General features: G+C 41.8%; 3 protein-coding genes across 5 annotated transcripts; 1 reads left to right on the top strand and 2 right to left on the bottom strand.

Moving 5' to 3' along the window:
* Nucleotides 1–467: 467 nt before the first annotated feature.
* LOC113571451 (protein FAM104A) lies at nucleotides 468–6,490 on the bottom strand. The gene is made up of 3 exons (XM_027000395.2): nucleotides 5,781–6,490; nucleotides 5,453–5,567; nucleotides 468–5,062 (listed from the first exon to the last, which is right to left on the bottom strand). Exons 1-3 carry the CDS (start codon nucleotides 5,795–5,797, stop codon nucleotides 4,817–4,819), a joined length of 378 nt encoding a protein of 125 aa, XP_026856196.1. The 5' UTR covers nucleotides 5,798–6,490; the 3' UTR covers nucleotides 468–4,816.
* An 833-nt stretch (nucleotides 6,491–7,323) lies between these two features.
* On the top strand, nucleotides 7,324–19,544 carry hid1a (HID1 domain containing a). Of its 3 annotated transcripts, XM_027000293.2 has the most exons (20): nucleotides 7,324–7,464; nucleotides 8,525–8,674; nucleotides 9,593–9,763; nucleotides 10,770–10,892; nucleotides 11,769–11,875; nucleotides 12,285–12,401; nucleotides 12,749–12,956; nucleotides 13,282–13,338; nucleotides 13,433–13,573; nucleotides 13,678–13,768; nucleotides 13,969–14,120; nucleotides 14,458–14,536; nucleotides 15,294–15,458; nucleotides 15,698–15,925; nucleotides 16,123–16,268; nucleotides 17,096–17,206; nucleotides 17,487–17,578; nucleotides 17,670–17,828; nucleotides 17,971–18,073; nucleotides 19,068–19,544. In XM_027000293.2, exons 1-19 carry the CDS (start codon nucleotides 7,399–7,401, stop codon nucleotides 18,032–18,034), a joined length of 2,427 nt encoding a protein of 808 aa, XP_026856094.2. In that variant the 5' UTR covers nucleotides 7,324–7,398; the 3' UTR covers nucleotides 18,035–18,073; nucleotides 19,068–19,544. The 3 variants fall into 3 exon arrangements, with proteins under 3 accessions (XP_026856094.2, XP_026856095.2, XP_026856093.2); XM_027000294.2 differs by lacking the exon at nucleotides 19,068–19,544 and having other exon boundaries at nucleotides 17,117–17,206; nucleotides 17,971–19,015; XM_027000292.2 differs by lacking the exon at nucleotides 19,068–19,544 and having other exon boundaries at nucleotides 17,971–19,015.
* A 249-nt stretch (nucleotides 19,545–19,793) lies between these two features.
* otop2 (otopetrin 2) lies at nucleotides 19,794–22,909 on the bottom strand. The gene is made up of 6 exons (XM_027000385.2): nucleotides 22,453–22,909; nucleotides 21,927–22,063; nucleotides 21,767–21,825; nucleotides 21,195–21,325; nucleotides 20,248–21,059; nucleotides 19,794–20,077 (listed from the first exon to the last, which is right to left on the bottom strand). Exons 1-6 carry the CDS (start codon nucleotides 22,907–22,909, stop codon nucleotides 19,907–19,909), a joined length of 1,767 nt encoding a protein of 588 aa, XP_026856186.2. The 3' UTR covers nucleotides 19,794–19,906.
* Between the last annotated feature and the right edge of the window lie 436 nt (nucleotides 22,910–23,345).

Genomic DNA, 23,345 nt, shown 5'->3' with positions numbered 1-23,345 from the left:
CAAATGTGTGTGAACCTCTAGGATAATGACCTCTTTAAAAGAGGATAATTGGAATTAGGTGTTCTAATCAGGTAAAGTATGGATTCAACCCACACACACAAGTTTGATTACCTGTTCTGGACAACAGTCCAATATGGCCTGGTGAAGAGATTTCAATCAAAAGTGTTAAAAAAAAAAAAAAATAATGATAATTTTTTAAAAAGTTATATAGATGAGAGCACTCCACACTACACTCAGAGAAATGGAAGAAACCGAGCACAAGTGAACATCCCTGCTGAGGTGCATGTCCTACAAACATCCACCCAAGGGCACACTGTAGAATCTTCCAGAAAGACACCAAGAAGCCTGGGATTACAGCTGTGGATCAGGAGTCTTTTTCTGAACTCCATTATATCTGTGCACATGACTAAACCCCAAGACAAACACTGAATAAAAACCATGTTCATGGAAGGTTACCACAGAGGAAACTACTGCTGTCCCCAACAAACAAACAAACAAACAAACAAACAAATACATACAAACAAATAGATTGCTGGCAGACATTTTCCAAAGTCCATTTGAATGATTCATGTCTTAAATACATGGGATTTAAAAAAACTTTTATTTTTTAAAAGTACTCAGTGTTATGCTTGGACAACATAACCCAGAACTTAACAACATCTAAACCTCACCTCCAGAGAGAAGCACAATGAGAGGAGTACAGTAGCATGGGGTTGCTTTGCTACTTCAGGCTTGTAATCACCAAGGAACAAATGAGTTCCATGTCAGGAAATTCTACAGAAGAAGTTTAAGTTGTCTAACTGTGACTTCAAACTCAAATGCGGTTGGATCATACAACCATAAGACAAATTACACTAGTAAATTAGGCTTTATTATAAAGATTAAAATCATATCACATCAGAAGAGCCATTAATGCAAGTAGCCCATAAGTCTTGCAAACTTGTTTCTTCACAGCTGTACTAATGTCAAAGCACTGTTTAGTGTGACTGGGCAGTCCAGTCCTCCATGGACGGATTGCTACTTGGGCAGTAAGACACTAATGACAGGAGCTGTCAGTCATTAGCTGCCTGACAGGGTTTGCCTCTTTTTCAGTGGCAGCGAATGAACAGATGTTAGTGTTGGTTGATGATGGAGAGCCCCTTTCAGCCCGTGCCAGCTTGACACCACGCTCATGCCAGCCTGCAGCTGCATAAGCAGCTCTGTCTGGCACATAGAGAAGATCGAGCTTTGTGTACAGTAGGCTGGGATTCTCACAAGGCTGGATCGTCTCAAGAACCCGTTCGACCTTGTTGCAACTCTCTGGCCATTTCAATTACATGGACTGGGAAGAGATCTGACTAGATAAAGGAGGCATGGTCAAATAAAGCCACACCAGACTGCATCATGTGCTTTGCAGACTGAGAACGGCATAACGATACAAATATGCGCCTTCCTGTTTTCCAAAGAAAGCCAACAGGGATAGAGAAGACAACAGAAATCTGATTGTTACCATCTAAGTGGGGGTGCGGGTGTTCATAGCTCAGACTTCCACCATGAGATTTGAAACATAAACTGGACCTTCAAAGCGCTTTTGCTAGCAGCTATTATCCATTTTAAGAGAGAGGACGGGGACCAGGAGGCCTCTTTGCTAACCCAGATTCATGGTAAAAATAAAACAATGTATGCGCATACTTCGACGCTGTAACAAGGGCAGTTGATTTAACTCTCTCCTACCGTCCTGTATAACTGACAGATGAGTAGTCCATCACCCAATGCAGGCGTCAGCGTGGACTCCCCCCAACACACATAGGTGGAAGACACCACAGGGCTTTGACTCTGTGCTGATGAGTGCACATGGTGATTAATGACAATACCATTAGGCTGTCTCAAATTTAGATCGCCACATTTACCCTACGGCTGCCCGCTAGCCTCAGCTAAACAGCTCATATATCTGCTCATGTTCAGGGCTTCAGATATCAAACATATTTAGAATGGTTTCTTATGACGTTCAACAACCTTAAGACATTGAAGATCAATGCTTGTACACCGAATAGTAGGGATGTGCTGCCATCTACTGGTAGTCATGTGGGTGTGAAAACAGGACCACCTATACACAATGGAATAGTGTTTAAAAACACCTTATATAATACTCACTATAGTACTTCAACCAGTGACCACTGGGATTTTATATAGCAGCACAACAAATAAAACCACAAAGTATCGAGTCTCTTGAGTTATGAAATAACCTTTTCCTTCGCTTCTTTTGATATGTGATTATAGTTTAATTTGCTTCATGACTGACGGCTATTAGAGTACAGATGTAATTAGTTGTTTTACAACATTTTGGCAAGCCTCTGGGATTGAGACTTTGAAGTGTGTGTATTTGTATGAAGAGTGTGTATGTGTATGCATATGTGTATGAAAAGAAATATAAAACCTCCATAGAGTGACTTATTTTCCAGAATTATGTTAAGATGCTGGATGGTTTCCCCTTAAGCAAATTGAGACAAAGGGGTCTGGAAATTCTGCCTAATGTGGAATTGTGGAAGCGCAATTTCTAAACAGCTCTTCTGAGTAAATACTGTTGTTTGGCTTGAGTCACATGGCATGAATTAAAATGCTCTAGGTGCCATTTTTGGTTAAAGGTTTGGCTAGAAGTCACAAATGCAACCTATCAAAGCTACGTGTGTCCAATTCCAGCAGAGGAGCAAAGCAACACCACAAGCAGCAGCTGCAGGGTAAGAGAAGAACACTACTGACCACTGCAGAATGTGAGAACGTGTGTGAAAATGTTCATTTTTTGTTTCTCAAACAGACATTGTTGGACATTATAGTATATTTCACAATGAATTCAAATCTGTTTTTAGAATGTTTCTATTACTATTGTTTTTAGGTGACAGGATAACTAAACTATAGGTGATACATTTTTCCAAATTTTGGATTTGGCATTTAAAATTACATGAACAGGTATTTTTCTACAGGAAGCAAAATCACTGTTGATCAGTATTGCATATCCTTTTCTAATTTAGAAATAATGTGATTTTCAAACAGCAAGGATTGCAATTTTAAATATACATTATTAACAATGTTGTCAATATTCTTAAAATGGTTTGTAGATTCATAAGACACTTTTTAATATCATGACATTAGTAGTAACAGGTCTATGATTATGTTGCATATCTAAATATTTGTAGCAACAATTTAATCTGATTCTTTTCATGTAGGAACAAGCATAGGTTTATAATGGTTCCTGGTAGATATGGAATCTTATTTGAATCATGGGCACCCATTTGGATCTTAATGTAAAGAACATACCTGCAACTCAAATTGCTATTGCAACACTATTTTTCATGTAAATTCTCGAAGAATGCATATACAGTGCGTATTTGCAAGTACAAAACCAGAAAATTAAGCCTCCATCATTAATCAGAAGAAAAAGACCTGGGTCAGTATAGACACATCTATCATTTGACTACTTCTTAGAAGGGGGTGGCGAGGAGCTCATAATGAGGACAGAGACTGAAGGGGGTGGAGCTTACCAGGGAAGCATTAATATGCATAATCTGTTATGGGCGTGGGATGTGACAAGACAAAGACATGTAATGCTCTAATTAAAGTGACCTTTCCCTACTCCTCAGTGAAGCACAGGTCATCTCTCATTAATGCCCAGTCTGGTGCACAGACCATTATTCACCACACACAACAACTGAGAATAAAGATGGATTCTCTCCTCTCTCACTTCAGTCACATGACATGGAACAAGTGTAATGCATCAGAGAACGGGAAAGAATTAAACATGATAATGCAAACAGATTACAAACTGAATCAGTTTTACCACTTAATCTCAACAAAGGGCAACCATGTACTTACGAACAGAACCATCTTTATTTTTTTAAATGTAGGTGATCTGAATGCAAAATGCAATGTAATCTTTCCATACAAAAAGGTGTAAAAAAAATAATCAACAATCTTTTAATTCAACTCGAGTTCAAACAGCAACCTTCCCGAGGGCCCACATGGCTGGCTGCTTTGAAAAGGAGAGAAAGTAAGAGGTGGGGTGGGGAAACCTGAAGTCATGGCAGTGCACATAAGAGAAAGGAAGGAGCAGGCTGGCATGTAGGTTGGATGTAGCAGTTTTCTTAGCATAGAGGTATGCACCTGGCCCAAATCTTTCACTACATATAAACATACATCAAGTGCCAACAAGGCAATGGGCTTTAATAAATAAACAATAGATTTCTAGATGATGTCCTGGGTGCTGTATTGTCAATGCATGTGATAGGGTGGAGACCATGTTTCCACTTTATGACCATGGCCCCACCCCTGGCCCCACCCCCAAGTGCAGAGCTGAATCACCATTAAGGACACAAAGTCCTGGCCCAATAATAATATTAAAATCGTAATATTATGCTTCAAGTGCATAGCCTAGACATGATGGAACTGCACAGTATGTGCTCAAAATGGAAAAGTTCTTCACAAAGCAATGCTCTCATGTATGTAAACTGGTCTGTTCAGAGGAAAAGGACACAGTGTCAATGTCACAAAAGGTTGCATCCTAGCCAAGCTATTATTGCTTACAATATGAACACTTTTGTGCTCTAATTAGTCAATGGATTTACAGTTCCAGGTCACACTTCCTATTCAAAAGCACACCAATACAAATGGCAGCGCTAGCGTGTGGAAAATTCTAGCAAATTAAGAGCAGATCTGAATGGTGATGGAGCTGATGAAGCAGGTGGATCTTTACCCTGTCTTCTGGGGAATGTAGGTAGGCCTTCGGCAGAGCCGAGGTGTCATAATTTACACACGCCGCAGAGATGAGAAATGTCCCTGAAAGTCACCTGTTCCTGGACTGACCTCTGTTCTGCAAGCTTTGGAAGTGGGCCTCCCTCAGGACCCGGTTGATGTGCTGGTAAGAGCCCAGGCTGGTGGGGCCAGACTGGTCTGAGGTGGACAGAGGGCTATAGGGCATGAGGCCAGGCACAGCTGCCAGGCTGTCAGCTCCGGACTGGCTGCTGGCACTGCTGCTGCTCCTGGTGGCATGCTCCGGACTACCCACACCACTGGTGTCGCTGCCGGAGGACTGGGGGTTCAGCAAAGTTATACATCATTCCCACTAACCTATGTGTTCCATCACATTAAGGCTGGGGAAATTTTGTTTAAAGATCATTATTTTCATATGATACGTCCATGAAGGATCTTCAAACATTAAACCAATCAGAATCCACATAAACTTTTCAAAGTGTCATACACACTCATATAGGTAATCAAGGAGCTGGGTGTATATACTACCCTAAATACACATTTCGTAAGTGTAGCCTCATTTCAATGTATTGAACAGAGGCCTCGACTCTACTTTTGCAGAAAATCATCTTCAAAAACTGTATTTGCGCAAAACAAAGTACACTAGTACTTTTTTTTCCTACATAGTACGCCAATGCATTTGGTCCATGCATTTGCCCGAGTAACTTACTTCTGCGTCCCATGCTTCTCGGCTGCCCTCCAAAGACTGGTGTGTTGTGCTTGATCTCTTGGCCTGAGGCATTACTGTTCCATTCTCATCCTCGCCTTGAGTACGCTGACGTTTCCTACAAGACAGGCGACGTACACAACTTAAGGCACTGATGATGTGACGGTACAATACAGTACAATTAATTTATACTTAGATAACATATACATATCAATTAATTGCATTCAGACATGACAAAGTTATACTGTATATTAAATATCGGTCAAACGAAAAAGGAGTCCGACTGTAATAGGTCAGTAACTTAAGAAAAACAGATAGTTGGCTAACCTACCGGTTTTCAGACAACATAGCGGCACAGTGGAGAAATCCCTCTAGGATGAATTACTGTAGTCTTTTCTAAGCACCGAGGATAATTTTAGTAGTTTAGAGCAAATCACTGTTTGACGCTTAGTTGTAGCTACACACAGCCTGTCTCAGCGCGGCAGGCACAAGAATAAGAAACCCAAACGTCACTTTAGCAAGCTAGCTAATAATAAACCAGCTAGCTAGCTTAGCTAACAGTTAGCCAGGTTATGTGCGCGGAACTAGCAAATCAGCCAGCAAACTAAATACTCTATGCTCACCTACATTCCTGTTTACCTTTAGATAATTATGAAAACCTTTACATATGAACAGAAGCCACCCTGACACTTGTGCAATGTAGCTAGGCAGTTAGATTCTAGCTATCTGACCATAAAGCTCTTAAACTCGCCAGCTTCTTTAACTGTCATCCTAGCTAACCTAGCTAGCTACAACTGTCCAGTTACATTTAACGTTAGCTAGCTTCCTAGCTAGCACGCTAAAGTTGTAAACATAAGGTATAAGAATCAGATTTACGCTGCGGTGACAATAACCATTCTTCAAAATAATCTTGTCGCACTGACATTTCATAAATAACTTCACTAGCTACAAACGTCCACCGGTTACTCGTCTTACTCAGGTAGGTCTTGCTATTTAGTAACGACCAGTTATTGCTATTTCTGTTATTTACATGGTAATGCGCATGCGTGAACGATTACGAAGCACGTTACAATTTGCTGGGAGTGTCATTTCCGGTGACCAGGTAAGTAGTCACTACAATCACTGATCTTTAATAACAAATCTGCAATAGGTAATTACTTAAGGATTCGATTTTTTTTTAATGTAAAAAAAAAAAAGTTAAAACAAAACAAAAAACAAAGTGTATATCTGATATTTGCACATACTTAAAAAAAAAAAAAAAAAAAAAATATATATATATATATATATATATATATATATATATATATATATATATATTATTGTATATGATAATCTAGTTAAATAGCTGGGACGTGTTTTTCCTCTCTAGTCTAATAAAAATGTAATTTCAGTCATTATAGGTTTCGTATATATAAACTAGGTTTGGCCTATTCGTTAAGAAATAGAGATCAAAGTTGACCTTTTCTGATTGTTTTAGGTTTAATGAACTGAGCAAATGACGGTGTATAGGATTATGTTGTATTTAATCCTATAATTTTCATTCAGGTCTGAAGACGGTTTTGAAGCAAAAATGCATAGAAGCCTACATCATATGTTTATTTGTTTGTTTGCTGACAATAGCAAAACACTTCTTGTCACATTCAATGCAGCGACAGTCTACAAAAGCAATAACAAAAAGCACTGCTCGTCTGATAATTGTCATCTTTTATAGTATCCCAATGCGCTTTCTGAGGAATGTATACACCAATCTTAAATCAATATAGCTAAAAGTAAACTGCAATAACCCACAGTAACTCTTAGCAACGGTCGCTCGTGCTTTGAAGCCGGAAGTGTCTAGCTCAGTGCACCATCACCGCCTCCGCAAATGACACAAGCGCAGGAGGAGGGGAAGGGGGATTCGACTGGATTCTGGGCAACAGCACCGTATCATATTAGAAATATTTACCAAAATGGGAAACACGGATTCAAAGCTGAAATTTAGGAAAGCGGTAATACAGTTGACTACAAAAACTCAGGTTGGTGGCTTTAATATGAGATATATATGCACCGTAGGAGCGGTAAAAGGTTTCCAGATGGAGACTTAACTGCGACGACGGAACAAGCGAATGAGATGGTAGATGCAACAACAAGGATGAAGCGAGATGCGAAAGCGCACATTGCTCGTATCTAATGTTATAATAAATTATTTTATCGTTTGACAACCCAATTTTGTTTCTTAAGCTTTTGTCGTATTCAGTTCCTCTAACAACCTTGCACCTGCCAGGGATTAGTCTTTCGCCTTGGTGGGTTTGTTATTTCAACCTAAACCAAAGAAAGCCTGTTAGCGCAAAATTCCTCAGTATCCCATTACTAATTGCCTCGAATTGTTTAGGATACAATGTACGTTTTGTGGATGTGGAGATTTATTCTGTATTTTAGGCTATTTAGTATAATTGTATTATTCCTTTTTTAACTGAGAGTCTGACCGCCTCTTTATTTTTGCAAATAGAGACGATGACTACGTCAATAGATTAAGCAGAGAAAATGGGATCAGAACTGACACTGATCCAGCCAAATTGCCTACTTGTCTAGTAATGACGCGAGTGCTTCTCTAGTAGCTCGCACATGGCTACTCAGTCCTATAGCGTTTCGTTAACCATACTATTGCATGTACAAATTATCTATATAATTACAAACCTTTTTTTAAATTCATAAGATTGTCCGGGTAAATGTATTCTTTTTGGGGGTTGATTTTTTTGTTTGTTTGTCTGTTTTTGTTTTGGAATGACTACTTGAGTACTTACTTGGAGGGGTATCTTTACTGTTATGTTGATTATTTCTGAAGTATATTCAGAACACTACCTGTCTTCTTTATACCTCAGTTATAATAGAATTCAGATGCATGTGACTTCCAAAATCATAGAATTACAGGAGGATTTGTGCAGTGGTGGTCATGTGGCCAACGTTGTACCCTTCACACAGTTCTTTCTTATCCTGTGTGCTTACTGGGGGCTTGGACATGTGTAAAGCTGCTTTGTGACAACACCTGTCGTAAATAAATAAATATATTATTTGATTGATTGATTATCCTCTCAGCCAGTGGAAGCAACTGATGATGCCTTCTGGGATCAGTTCTGGGCTGACACTGCCACGACAGTGCAGGACGTGTTTGCCTTGGTCCCAGCTGCAGAGATCCGAGCAGTTCGGGAGGAATCCCCCTCCAATCTGGCAACCCTATGCTACAAGGTAGGGTTCATAGCTGTATTCTGAGCTTTTAAAAAGCCAAAATCCCCTAGTTGATCATTGTCAAATGTCTTGTTATTTAACATACAGTACAATACTCTTTATATTCTAGGTGATATTATAAAGTAATTGGTCCTCTAGAAATGAGGTGGTCTTATTGGTTTTCATTTGCATTCATGAATGTGGAGCAGAGGTTGTTTGGGTTGCTGAAGTGCCCACACCATGCAGGGCAGGAAAGCAGTCTGCAGGCTTTCCTTCCTGTCTCCAGTTTTCTGTTTCCTTTTGAAGCAGGCTGTTAATAAACCCCTCGGAATATCTGACTATTCCTGGTGTATCACTGTGCAGAAGGCGAGAAAAGGTAGAACTGGACCAATATGTAACAGCCATCTCAGAATAAGATTTCTCTTTACAATTCCTTTGTCCCATGTATGACCATTCAATAGGATGTGAATAATGACTTTCAGCAGGGTAAAAACCGTTCTAGGTCCTGATTTTGGAACCGTTCTAATCCTGATTTTGGAACTTTAGTGCACATGCCCCAAATTGTTTTGATTCACATATCTGTGATGTCAGTTTCCTTTGTACAAAAGGCATGATGATGGCATTGTAGCAGGTTGCGGAAGGAGCATTTTATTGTTCTGATGAAACGACATGCACTGTGTGCACAAGATATTTGCAAATGAAATGCCAAAGTGCATGTTCTCGTGTGTGTCTGCTTGCGTGTGCACACAGTTTTTGCCAGTTTTCCATACGCATGTTACCACCAGGCTAAAGAATTTCCATTCAAGGTAATAGGCTTAGTTTTCATTAAAGCTTGTGCCAGATGTCTGCTCTGTGTGTAGGTTTACATGCGTGTATGTTCACGTGCTCACCCATTGCTCCATGTGTAACCTGTCACTGCCTGCATGCATGTGTCTCCAGGCCGTGGAGAAACTAGTGCAGGGTGCTGAGTCTGGCTGCCCAAGCGAGAGGGAGAAGCAGGTGGTGCTGAACTGCACCCGCATCCTCACCCGCATCCTGCCCTACATCTTCGAGGACCAGGACTGGAGGGGTTTCTTCTGGTCCACCGTGCCAGGGGCGGGCCGAGCAGGGGTGCGTGTGATGCTGGCATTTGACTATAGATACAGAAAGGAGAGAGACATAGTGTACTTTTGGAGTTGGCAGACAAAAAGACAATGTTCTTTATAGTCTTTTTAAAAATTGATTTGAGTCTTTTCACAAAAATATCAATCTTTGTCAATCTTCAGTTAGGCTCATAGGTCAGGCCCCTCTGAGTTTGTTGGACAGAGCCTGGTCCATGTATCAGATGTCTTGGAGCAGGCGTGCTATTGCAGGGACAGCTTCCACCTTGCCTCTCTAATCATGCTCATTATCATGTGAAAGCCTAAAAGACATCATGGGCTAGGCCTAACCCTAGATTTACAAAGCAAATGACAGCAGTGAAATTTGAATGTAACTGGCCTCAAAATCCCAAAGATTAGAGATGGTCAGCATACTGGTCTTAAATGGCAAAATAGCTTGTTGAAGGCATGCACTTCATGGTAGCATATTCTGTGAAGCAGGCTAGCTGCAGAGAAGCAGTGAAACTTGAAGTGGTGTCGAATTACATAATGCCTTTGAATGGGTCTATACTACTGCCACAGAAAGGCATTCATGAAATCGTAGTTGAGTGGTAAGTGCTTCAGGGAAAGACAATACCCCGCAATATCCCAGTATCTCAAATCAGTTTACCCATTTTTTTTTTATCTGTGTCTATTTTTGAGATGATGGAATACGTAGATTTTTGAGTGTGTGTGTATAACATAACATAACGCTAAATCTGGTATGTACTGTGTGCATGTTGGAAGCTATTTTGAATGAGCCTTTTTTGTGTAGGTACAGAGTCACAGTGGACATGCTGTAAAGTCACTTGCCTTAAGAGAATGCTTCACTTACAAAAAAAACCCTGCTAATGCCAATAGCAGTAAACAGATGCTAATGGAAAATCAGTGCTGTTCAATAATAATTAAATGCTAAAGTCACATTCATTTACTTGGGTTCATGCTAGTGGCGTCAGGTGAGCTTTTCTGTTAAGGGTGGCCCTGCATCGTGTCTGCAGGTGGACGAGGCGGATGAGGAAGATGATGGAGCTCGTCCACTGGCAGAGTCTCTCCTCCTGGCCATTGCCGACCTGCTCTTCTGTCCCGACTTCACCGTGCATAGCCACAGGAGAGGAGGCCCGGTGAGCATTTGTCGCCATTGTTTCTGCCCTCTGTGTGTGGTCAAGCTCCAGACATTCCTGCCTAGTTCATTAGGTTGTTTTTTTGTTTGTTTTTTTTACACTGCTCTTTGTCATTTTCTAACTGCTCTTTTTCACTTTATAATGCCTTTGAAGGGTTACTGATTAAGAAGACAAGGTAGCACAACATGAGGAAGTGGTGGAAGCATTGTGTTTACACTTATATCACTTCATTTTGCATGAGCGTGCATGGGCAGCAGATGTTGGGCATGTGGGCATGGGAACTAGAGGTGGATGAGCTTGTCCTGCCATCATTTTCTGATATTGGCATGCTGTGCGGAGTGCTGCTCACACAGGAGCACTGGAACCTCCAGAGGTTAGAACCTGTCAGTCCCAGAGATTAGACACTATCATACAGAAGCACTGAAAGATCTAGAGATTAGACCCTGTCAGACAGGAGCGCTGGAACCTTTAAAGATTAGAACCTGTCAGACAGGAGGATTGGAACCTCCAAAGATTACAGCCTATCAGACAGGAGGATTGGAACCTCCAAAGATTACAGCCTATCAGACAGGAGCACTAGAACCTTCACAGATCAGAGACTATCAGACAGGAGCACTGGAACCTTCAGAGATTGGAGCCTATCCAACAGGAGAACTGGAAACTTCAGAGATTAGAATCTATCTGCATTTTTCCCCTCTTTGCCTCAAATGCTATTCACATAAACTGTCTAACATTCACATGTCTTGAAGTGATTTCTGGCCTTATCATCAAATGACTTGGTAATGTGTCGAATGCAAGTTGTGTGAAGGTGGATTTTATTCACGGTCTCCTTTTGAAGATCAATTGAATGTGGCATCTTATTGATCTCATTGTCAGGACTCTGCTGAGGACATGCAGTCCCTGGACAGCTGCGAGTATATCTGGGAAGCTGGGGTGGGCTTTGCACAGTCACCACCACTTAACTATATTCATGACCTCAACAGGTGAGCTTCTATTCTCAGAGCAGTGTGTTAACACTCGTTTCCAGGGAAACCTTTTAATCACTAACCTCCACAAAAGGCCTGTCCATAGCGATACGTATCTTGTTTAAATGAGTCAATGTGTTTATTAGGAAGTGAGACACAGTCTATCCATTTCCCAGCAGCACTGATCCCTGCTGTTAATTGGCCAGTTGGAGCTGTACCTTTTAATGCTGACTGGCAGCATGGGAACGTTTGTGTCAAGGATCTCAGAATAAAGCTGCTGATCTGTGATCAGTCTGCTAGTCCACCTAGAGTATAATAAATGTGTGCTCATTAGGGCGTGGTGTGCATAAACTGCTCTTAAATCAGCACTCTTGTGTTTGTGAGTGGTGTATGATAGACCATGCACGTTTTTTGTGGTGGTGTACAGGACCGAGTTGCTGCGGCTACTGCTGACCTGTTTCTCGGAGGCCATGTACCTGCCACCAGCTTCCGATGGTAATGTGCTTAACCCATGGGTCACCTTCTTCTGCTCCACAGAGAACAGGTGGGTTATACATGCACATACATCTCCTTAAATATGTGTTCATACACTAAGTCTATATAGGTAGTAGACTGAGGAGCACAAATGGACTTTTTCTCTTTATGTGGTTAGCATTGAATGTATTTAGAAAAACTAACAGGTGAAATGGCTTTCTGAATATTTCATTGTTATTCAAATGATGATGGCTTTTCTCAATTCAGTAAACAGGACAGTATCAGGTATGAAGAATAAAAAAATAAAATAAAATATGACCTTTTTAAATGGCTATGGATCAAACGAGATTAAGATCAGGCTCGGCCTTTGCGACTGTGTGTATGACCCTGTGTGTGTGTTTGTGCATGCTCTTCTAGGCACACCCTGCCCCTGTTTACTTCCTTACTCAATGTGGTTTGTGCGTACGACCCCGTGGGCTACGGTATACCGTACAACCATCTCCTCTTCTCTGACTACCGGGAGCAGCTGGTAGAGCAAGCTGTGCAGATCCTGATCGTCACGCTGGAGCACGAGAGTGGCCATGCCCACCGTGCTCCCTCCCCCACTAGCATGGACGAGCAGGATGTAGGAGACTGCCACGCCTTCAGTACACGCACACACACACACAGACACTTGCACTCATACAGTGTGCAAGAGATCCATTGTGGCTGGATATCATTTTTTATTGAGATATTTCAAAATACATGACTCTGGGGGGAAAAAAAAAAAAAAAAAACTATCCACATACTTAGTTTTTGTTAATTATTCTAAATACCAATGTTTGAATTTGAGTACAGTATTCCTTGATTATGCATCAAAGGAAAACAACTGTTATTTCTTGAAAAAATATCATTTGAGTAATATCATTCAAGTAACAAAAGTAACACAAATTCTCTGATCCTTTCTCTAGTGTGCAGGCCCACATAACCTGTTTGTGAACTACCTGTCCAGAATTCACAGGGAGGAGGTGTGTACTGTGGCAGTTCCTCATAAAAGCTCCTCCAACTTGTCACATTGTTTCTGGCCTTGTGAAAGGTGACTGTTTGGCCATCTTCCCGCAGGATTACGACTTCGTGCTGAAAGGCCTCGCCCGTCTTCTGAGCAACCCACTCACTCAGACCTACCTACCCAACTCCACTAAGAAGATCCAGTTCCACCAAGAACTCCTGGTCCTCTTCTGGAAGCTCTGCGATTTCAACAAAGTACGAAAACACGCTGGTGTGTGTCGAGCAGTAGCAGAGAAGCGTCCTTGGGTCTTTTTGCCTCATTGGTGTTGACTCTCTTTTCTTGTCTCCTCCCCTTTCAGAAATTCCTCTTCTTTGTGTTGAAAAGCAGCGATGTGTTGGACATCCTGGTGCCAATCCTTTACTACCTAAACGATGCCCGGGCTGACCAATGTGAGTCCGCTGGGTGTGATTGCATGGGCTGGAATCTTAATTATTTCTTTGATCCCGATGTTTTGTCACCGTACTTTCAGATTGAATCACATTATAAAAGGCTTTACCCTTGAATGCTTTACTTTTGTGTGTGTGCATGTGTGTGTTTTGTATGTTAAACTGATTTCTAGCTGAACCTTAAATGTTCTATTTGTGGGTAGCCCGGGTCGGTCTCATGCATATTGGGGTGTTTATCCTGCTGTTGCTGAGTGGAGAGAGAAATTTTGGCGTGCGCCTGAACAAACCCTACTCTCTTCATGTCCCAATGGACATTCCGGTGTTCACCGGCACACATGCTGACCTACTGATTGTGGTAAGGCCAATTCTCTTATTCATGCTTTCTTTGTGTTGCATGTCATATGGGAGATGTTTACACTGGGAAAATGATTGTTTACAGTCTGTATGCTGTTAGCTGGAACTAAAGTCTGCAGAGAGGCAGACTGAGGAAAACAGTTGCACATGCTTGCCCAGAGGCACATGAGCCTAAAGGAGATCTGGGAAATGTAGTGAAAATGACAATGAAACTGTGAGGAACAAGAAAATGTTTATCATCATGATATTTTGGGAACAGCTGTTAAAATGGAATATGACAGCCCTGCAAACAAATAATGTTTTTACTTTTTTCCTTAATGTGAACACAATTTCTTCAGGTTTTCCACAAGATTATCACTAGTGGACATCAGCGTTTGCAGCCCCTCTTTGACTGCCTGCTCACCATTGTAGTGAATGGTAAGCACAACTAGGGCTGGGAATTGGCAATAATGACATGATATGCATCATGATACGGGCAACACAATAGGATACAACAGGATGCCTAATGGTCCATTATACACACAAATTTAGGTAAAATGAAAATGTTTCCAAAATATTATTTATTACCAAAACACATAACAAATAAAGACCAATAAAACAATCAATGGGGAAAGTAAATGTAGAGAATAGAGACAATAAAGGAAAGTTAAAAATTGAATACAGCCATTAGAGTCTAAGCTATTACTAACAGGAAAGGATTTAATTAATACTTCTTAATATTATTAGAACTCACAAATATTGAAACACTTGAAGTTATAACTTAAGTTAAATGAACATTTTTCACCCACATTTATGCAAATGTCAACTAAGTTTTGAAGAGGCTGACTGCAACTGGTTCCATGATTTTTCCTAGAAGAATGTTCTGAATGCTTTTCCTCAAGCCACTCAATTTTTCTTTTTGAGGTGCCACCTTATGGACACTTTAAATACTGCACTTAAACTTTATCCCTTCAGTTTCAAACATGGTCAAGATTATAAACATTCATAAACCTTGATACCGCTATGACTGCATCAAATCATGTATTGCTAAGAGTGTATATTGCCATATCGATATTTTGTACACCAAACTCAGTAGCTGCACCTGCTTGGAATGGTTTTTGCTTGAGGGTTTTGCATTGTTTCTGTTTGCATTGTTTTCTTACTATCAATCTAATGGTGTTCTTGCACTGTTTAGTGTCCCCCTACCTGAAGAGCTTGTCCATGGTGGCAGCCAATAAGCTCCTACATCTCCTCGAAGCATTTTCCACTGGCTGGTTCCTTTTTTCTGCTGCTCAGAACCACCATTTGGTCTTCTTTCTGCTGGAGGCATTCAATAACATTATCCAGTACCAATTTGATGGTAAGATGGTTGTGTTCTTGGCATATATCACAAACTGCTCTTAATACAAATCGTTACCTATTTTTTTGTATCAACTCTGTTTTAAATATCAGAATAGTCCCTAAAGTAGGAAGCAGTCTCGTCTCTGAGTGAACTCTGACGTCCACTCCACAGCTTTCATTCAGAGGGTTTCGATATGGCATACTTTCTTTTTTGCCCATGTTTATGTAATACCACCGTCTCTCTGCTTTCTTCCTCAGGTAACTGTAACCTAGTATACGCCATCATCCGCAAACGCAGTGTCTTCCACCAGCTGGCCAACCTGCCCACAGATTCTGCATCAATCCAGAAGGCCCTCCAAAGAAAGAAGAAGTCCCCAGACACTATATCTCGCACCAACTCCCAGGAGATGGTGTCCATGGAGGGCTCTCGGCCGGCTGTCCCCGCTGAGCCTGGCACCCTCAAGGCCAGCCTGGTGGCCATGCCAGGTGATAACAGAACCATCCTTCAGTTGAAGGAACACCAGTCCTAGATGTTAATAAAGGCATCACTGTCTCCATCTCCTGGACACACTAAGCCTGTAAAAGTGCTAAAGGGCCGTTAAGGGCCTCTTCAGTCTGTTGCAATGGAAACATTCTACATTTGTTGAAGAAATTCTAAAATAACACAAGTAATGTCTTTTCAGGCATTGATAAACTTACAGAAAAGTCCCAGGTATCAGAGGATGGCACCATGGTGGCAGTGCCCCAGACAGACTCGCCAGGCTCACCTGAGCATGGTCCTGTGGCTGGTGCTAGCGACACAGAGTCCAACTCAGGAAGAGACAGTGAGGTGAGAGGCACCTTCTGAGTACGGGGAGCCCTGATCTATCATCAGCTTCGCTGGCCTGACAACAGATTTAAGACGTTATTGGGGAACGTGCTGAACTGACCTGAGTGTGAGAAGGATGCTCCTAGCAACATGTTGGGAAGGTTCACTTAAGATATATTCAGCTTCAGCTGTGTTTTACTGTCAAAAACATTCCCTGTAGAACAGAGCCAAACCTTCAATGGTCCTCTGAAATGGAGAATATGAAGATATAAATAATGATCTGACTTATTTCAGAGTGCAGCTGCACAAACGGATTTAGCGACTTCAGTAGTGATTGATAAAGTGCAGCTGACATTGAGAAAAGTAACCATGGCCAGTGATCAGACAAACATTTATATCGGTCAGACAAATATTTACATCATCTTGGTCAATCAAGTCTCAAAAATGCATTTCTATTGATGTGTGAATGGGCACCACTTTGTCAGTCATACAGTACTTCCTTCACTTTGAAGCACATCGTATTTAAGTGTTTTGCTTTTAATTTTATCAGACATTGCAATTATTCAGTAAGATCTTTTAAGGGTCTTTTAAGAAATCTTATCCAAAATTTACCTGAAATCACTTGTATAGATTTTTAACTTATTCAGTAATATTTTCTTCTTGTAAATGATTGACTCTTTAAAATATTTTACTGTTTGTTAATGTATGTATTTGTATATTCTAGTCATCTGTGTATGTTTATTTATTTTTGTTTAATTTTTAATGTCATACCAGCATCAGGGTCTATATTCATGGGAGGTGCAACTTTATAAATAAACAGCTAACCTAACCATTTATTTAACTTGAAGACCCTCCCACATTCTCGACAGGACGTCTTCTACACAGAGGCAGAGATGGCTAGGAGGCGTCTGTCAAGTGCATCATCGGCTGTCACTTACTGGAACCCAACACCAGAGTGGGTGAGTCTGTGCAGAACCAGCTGTGTGGTTCTGACCCAACTGGAGAACTCCTACCACAGCTCATTACAATAAGCGCAAGCACCTGCCCTGAGATCACAAGTGTTGCTCTCCACTCTATGATGCTTGCTATTTCAGCTATGACACAGAGGTGAACGTGAATCAAGATGAAGGCAAACAGTTCACATTAAGCTGTGCAAAAGAGTTCATTGGTGATGTCATGCTATTGTTCATCTAGCGTTTGCAACATGACCATTCTCGATCCAACTCTTGCCCAGTGCAGGTTCTGTCCTGGAAGAGCAAGCTTCCTCTGCAGACCATCATGCGCCTCCTACAGGTCTTGGTGCCCCAGGTGGAGAAGATCTGCATTGACAAGTAGGAGAAGATCACATGCATTAAATGCTGGACCTGTGGGGGTGAGCGCTATGGAGATCGTTCTCCTGATCTGTGGTGTTCTTCCTCAAAGGGGACTGACCGATGAGTCAGAGATCCTGAAGTTCCTTCAGCATGGAACCCTGGTGGGCCTCCTGCCCGTGCCTCACCCCATCCTAATCCGGAAGTACCAGGCCAATGCAGGCACTGCCGTGTGGTTCCGTACATACATGTGGGGGGTTGTCTATCTGCGGTAAGCAAGGCACAGCTTTGATGGTTTTGCAACACTGACGCTCTCCACACAAGAGTTTTACAGCGAATATCAGCATGCATAATTGGGGGATTTGGGAAGCAGTGGGAATTATTTGGTCTTTTGTCTTTTCTCTCTTTTGTAGTAATGTGGACCCACCAATCTGGTATGACACAGATGTCCGACTTTTTGAGATCCAGAGGATGTAAATGGGGCGGAGTCTCGATCTGCCCGTCACTGACTGAAGGGTGAGAGAGCAGCTGGTTGGTGATCTCTAGCTTGGCTCTTCCCACACTGACAACCATTTAAAGCATAAAAATCTTTAACCTGCATCATTTCAATGCTGTATCCTCTCTCTTCTCATTAGTTCACTCCAGTATACAGAGAGGAACAGTTTTTCTTGGACTCAGGTTCACTGACATAGGTTTTCTGTAACAGTGGCCATATCTCTGTGCTGCCATAATTGGATTGTGGGAATGGATGGTGTACAAATGATAAAGTTTCTAAATATAACCCTGCCCTCATGATATTTGATAAGACCATAGAATGTCTGACAGCTTAGGCCACTAAGACTTCTGAGACTTTATAAAACAATCCGTCACTGTGGATGTATGAATGAGTTACGTACGAAATGAGTTAATGCTGTTTATCAAACATGTGTTATATATTTGTTACAAAGAAAATTTGAAAGTCTGATGGTACCAAGTATGCGCAATAGTGAATCGCGTTAGCGTGACGGTGTTGCCACAAAACTGCCACTAGAGGGCAGCATAGCTACAGCTTTCTCTGCTTCGCTATTTAATTTTTTTTCCCTGATTCTGTTTAGTGTACTCTATAATCCTTATTGTGACTTTAGCTCTTGCGGGGAATGTCAGAGAAATGTCAGATGTCTTTGAACTCTTTCAATTTAACATTTAATGAGAAACCCAGAAAAAAACAGTAAATGTCTCTGGCAACAGCCTATGTGTTCAATCAGTATTCAACAGTAAACACTAATAGCAATTTAGCCAATCGTTGTTTTGCTCTGTGTTAAATAAGAATTGTTTATGGTGAACCAACATTACTATTTTTCTCTGCATATCAATTTTGCTAATGAGGTGGCCTACTGTATATACTGTGCTCAGTGTTAAAAGTAGAAATTTTGCCTCAATGTTATAGAATAAATAAATAAATAATGTTTATATAATGTATGTGTGTGTAAACTATACTGAACTAAAACTGTGATGCCTTTTTTTTTTATAGATCAAGGCTAATTTTGTATGCTTCAAGATCTGCCACACCACTCAGTCCTCAGAATTTGAGCTTCATGTATAGTATTAATAAAACTGCAGATGCTGGGTGCACCTTTAGCACACATAGTGACAGAGACAATAAACCCCCATGACTTAAAAAAAAAAGGAAGTGACTAACCCTGCTGGGAACAATTCATCATGGAGTGAAAATACTGCCTCAACATTTATGGGATGATAAAAGATGGTGTGTGTTGACCATGTTGGGAATTTTAATATGGGTGTGATTGTGTCAAGTTGCGTAAAATCAGGAAGTTCTTTGCATCTTTTCTTTTTAATTTAACATCAAAAGCACATTCTCTGTGCCCAGGGGACTTATCTGGTATTAACATTGCAGACACTCAAATTACAGAAATGGAACACATAAAAAAAGCTCAGTAGGAATGATGACTGAGCCAAGAGAAACAGCATAAAGGTTATTTGTCTTTATGCATCTGATAAAAGGTGATGTCCTTATGGGAAGTACTAAAGCTTGTACTTCAAAATGTTACAACACATTTTATAGTTATTCATTTTATAAAATATTTTAAGTGCACATAGTTGCTTAATATACAGCATTCACACACACACACACACACACACACACAGACAGTTGCAAGTATTTTCTATTCAATTACTAAATAAAAATATGAATTTGGACCCCCTTGAAAATGAGTTACTGCATCTCAAGGGGCTATCCTTCCAATAAATTCAAAAACTAACAAGCTGGTCAGACACTATACAAATACATTCTATTGGTTCCAAAATGTAGTTTTATAAAAATATATACAAAGATTCCACAATAATGCATGTTTATGACTTAAGGTACACCTCAAAGAGACTGGCTACAGAGTGCATTCTGTAGAAGATCCCAAATGGTAGGCCAATGTTGACCACAGCCACCCACATGTTGAACTGGTAGAACTCAGTCCCGATGGGGTTGTCGAACTGCGGCCGTGCCCCAAAAGCAGGCATGATCCACAGCTGTGGGGAAGATGGAGATGTTTTTTGCTGACCCTACACACATTGCGAGACACTGTGCAATCCCCCTAAACACATCACCGATCATATAACTTCTCATATCTGCTATTTGAGCCAGGTGCAAGGTCCTGACTGTTCTGAGGTGATTTATTGTTCTGATGCAAGATACTCACAATAATATTGGAGAGCAGCAGAAAGGCTGAGATCTCCTTTAGCAGCTTCCTCTTCCAGGGAAGGGGTTTGTGGACAGGCAGTGCGATGGACCCGCGGGGCGTGAGCACCCCACTGGAGCGCCTCTCCTCGTGCGCCTGCAGCAGCAGCAGGTTGGAGAAGATGCTGGCGCGGCGTGACTCGTGGTGAGGCTCCCGCCGCAGCCCCTCAATGATGAACACATTCTGCACCAGGAGCTCCACCACTGTCAGCACTGACAGGGCCAGGTTCAGGGCATTTACGGTGCCGTCGACCCCCAATGCCAGCACCGCTACTATGGTGAAGTAGGACACAGTGAACTGGCCCATGGAGGCTCCCATCAGGAGCCCCACATCCAGGCTGCGGGTGGGGTTCTTCCCCATGGCATGCTCGCGTCTTTCCAGGCGGTAGATCACGCAACCGGCCACCGTGGCCGCTGTCATGACTGCCACGGTCACCATGTTGGTGATGTAGTAGATGGTGAGTGCTGCCTCCTTCTTTTGCTGCTCGTCCAACACCACGTCCACCTCGTAGACTACGAATGTGGCCAGGCCACCCACCAGCAACACCAGACCCCCCACAGGTCCCAGCAACACGTCACGCAGGTGGAATCGGTGCTCATGTGGCTGGTGGTCATCCACCAGACGGCCAACGTTCTTCCACATCACGTAGGCCATGGCCGAAGCGAACAGGCTGTACTCAATGTTGAATGGGTAGAGGTAGTAGTACGCTTTCTCAAAAATACTGCAGGCCTGGTAGCTGCACTCACAGCTGCTATTTTCACTGGAAGCACTCACTATAATGACAAGGGAATAGCAGGATATTGGATATAGAGGAGGAAAAGGATGTACATGGACCGCTGTTGATTAAAGGGGCGTACTAAGCTGAGTAATTAATACGCAGTACAGCATTCCATAATGGGAAAACAGACCTCTTGTTGTGAGATTACAGGAAGATTGGGTAATGTTGCCAGTGGGATACACAGTCTGATGCAGAGACTCATCTGTCACTGCTGTCATCCATACCATAAGGTTTGTGGCTAAGGTAAGCATTAGTCCGCAACTACAGGCAGACAGAAAAAGAGATAGCAAGAGAGACGTCATCACAAGTCTTGAAATTCACTTACTGTACATTAATGTGCAGGCTCACTGCTATAATTCCCCTTAATTTTCAGTCTAAGAATGTATAAAAAGTCTGAGAGGTTCTCAAGAACCAGCACCTCATAGAGATCATGTCTGCATTCACAACGTATCTCACAGTAGGAGAACTAACCCAGAAGCAGTTTCCTGCAGATTTATTTATTTATTTACTCTCCTGACTGCCAGAAATGGCTTTCCAAAACAAAACATACTTCACAAATACCACAACTACTTCTCATCCCAGTTTCCCCTTCTAATCTAAAAGGTCAACATCTCAGTATTTGCCCAGCTCCATCACTTCTACTAGGCAATAATTGTACATTTAAAACCCTCCACGTCTCTAATAAAACATCCCCACACTCACCGAGTGATGATTCTCTGAACCTGTACACAGTCTCTTGCATGGAGCCAGAAAAAGTAGGTCTGAAATAACAATGAAGACAGATGGTGAATTTCGGTGAACTGGCGAATGTCGACTGCAGTCACATATGGGGGTTGTTTTTGTATGTATGTGGTCGTCTCACCTGTACCAGAAGAAATATGGCTTGAACAACTGGGAAGGCAATTTTCACAGGTGAGTCACAGTGTGCATAACCCACAAACAGAGCGATCTTAAACACATCCATGATCAGGCTGCACAATCCAAATAACACCAGGCCGCCTGAGAAACATATGCAAATGGACCATTGTAGGAAACAGAGGTACAGGAGCGGAGCCATCTACCACGGATCTAATACAGTAAATTCAGAGAAATGTTCAGAAAATTTGCCCTTAGTAATGACTCTAAAAACCTTGTACACCTTAAAAATACATGTTTCTTTTAACATGTAATATTTTTATAATGAAAATCTATAATGAAAAAAACATATACAATAATTTTCAGCATAATGGACATATATATCATGTCCATTATGTAGTTATAAAATCTTAAGAGTACTGCTTTTATGAATAGTATTTCTGTGACTGTTGTACAACTTTTAATGTAGTTCAGTTTAGGGACTGAACCGCTCACAATTCTGTTAAAATGCGGTGCTGAAAACATATTCCCACCTCTAAGCCATACGGGTCCAGCATGGACGTCTTTGTAGAGAACAGCTTCGTCCTCCTGGAAAGTGTGGACTTTGTAAAACACCATCCAGATGACGGTGGGAATCATGAGCGCGATGAGAAAGAACTGCACGTGGTCGCTGGTGACTTGAATCCCGTTAAAGACGCTCCCGCTCACCAGCGCGCAGCCCAGGATGATAACGTTTATTAAGAGGAACCCGGAGAGCATCCAGCTCCAGCTGCTGATCTTGTCTTGCCAAACACCCCCGCTGGAGGACAACGCGATGCTGGCAGAACGCTGTCCCGCGAGCCCGTGCGCTCCCGCGTGCACCGTGGATATCTGCACTCCGGCGCTCTCCAGGTCATCCCGAACGCTCATTTTACTGCGTTCAGAAAATAAGCTATTGAAGGACAAGTTTAGCTCGTTGAAGTCATGGATCTGTAACATCCCGAGGTCCATGTGTAACTACTTAGAATGCAGGGAATAGCTGGAGGTGGAGAGTAACGCGCAAGCTGCAGTATGAACCAGGCACTACACCTCGTCAGGTACAGCTCAAACGTGTTAACTTGCATGTGCATGAAAGCTTTGTCGGTCACCTGACTCATTGCAACGCGTCATACAAGCCGTTGACAAAGCAATTCATTTTATGCGTGTTTCATACAGATCAAGCAACCTGTTCGACAGAACAAGCAACCTGTTCGACAGAACAAAACACACAACACAATAATTCTATTCATATATCCATCACGGACAATTCTTTCAGTTAATGTAATAGGGGCATGGAATTCCTGTTACAAGTTTGTATCATGTATACCACAATGGTGGCTCTATTGTCGGCTGATTTTAAAGTTGAACGCCTATACTACACTGCACTTGCGCGTAAAATTACTTTGGG

Source organism: Electrophorus electricus, chromosome 1 (assembly GCF_013358815.1).
Source record: "Electrophorus electricus isolate fEleEle1 chromosome 1, fEleEle1.pri, whole genome shotgun sequence".
NCBI classification, from domain to species: Eukaryota; Metazoa; Chordata; class Actinopteri; order Gymnotiformes; family Gymnotidae; genus Electrophorus; species Electrophorus electricus.
The sequence above is the reverse complement of the archived record's forward strand: the minus strand, read 5'-3'. Positions and strand labels throughout refer to the sequence as shown.

Coding starts and splice junctions, on each gene's coding strand:
- LOC113571451 (XM_027000395.2), bottom strand. Junction 5,063..5,452: donor GAGAAGCATGGGACGCAGAA/GTAAGTTACTCG, acceptor CTGAACCCCCAG/TCCTCCGGCAGCGACACCAG.
- hid1a (XM_027000293.2), top strand. CDS start 7,399: ATGGGAAACACGGATTCAAAGCTGAAATTTAGGAAAGCGGTAATACAG. Junction 13,574..13,677: donor AGCTCTGCGATTTCAACAAA/GTACGAAAACAC, acceptor CTCCCCTTTCAG/AAATTCCTCTTCTTTGTGTT. Junction 17,579..17,669: donor GAGAAGATCTGCATTGACAA/GTAGGAGAAGAT, acceptor TCTTCCTCAAAG/GGGACTGACCGATGAGTCAG.
- otop2 (XM_027000385.2), bottom strand. CDS start 22,909: ATGGACCTCGGGATGTTACAGATCCATGACTTCAACGAGCTAAACTTG. Junction 21,326..21,766: donor GTTCAGAGAATCATCACTCG/GTGAGTGTGGGG, acceptor GTCTGCCTGTAG/TTGCGGACTAATGCTTACCT. Junction 20,078..20,247: donor TGCTGCTCTCCAATATTATT/GTGAGTATCTTG, acceptor TCTTCCCCACAG/CTGTGGATCATGCCTGCTTT.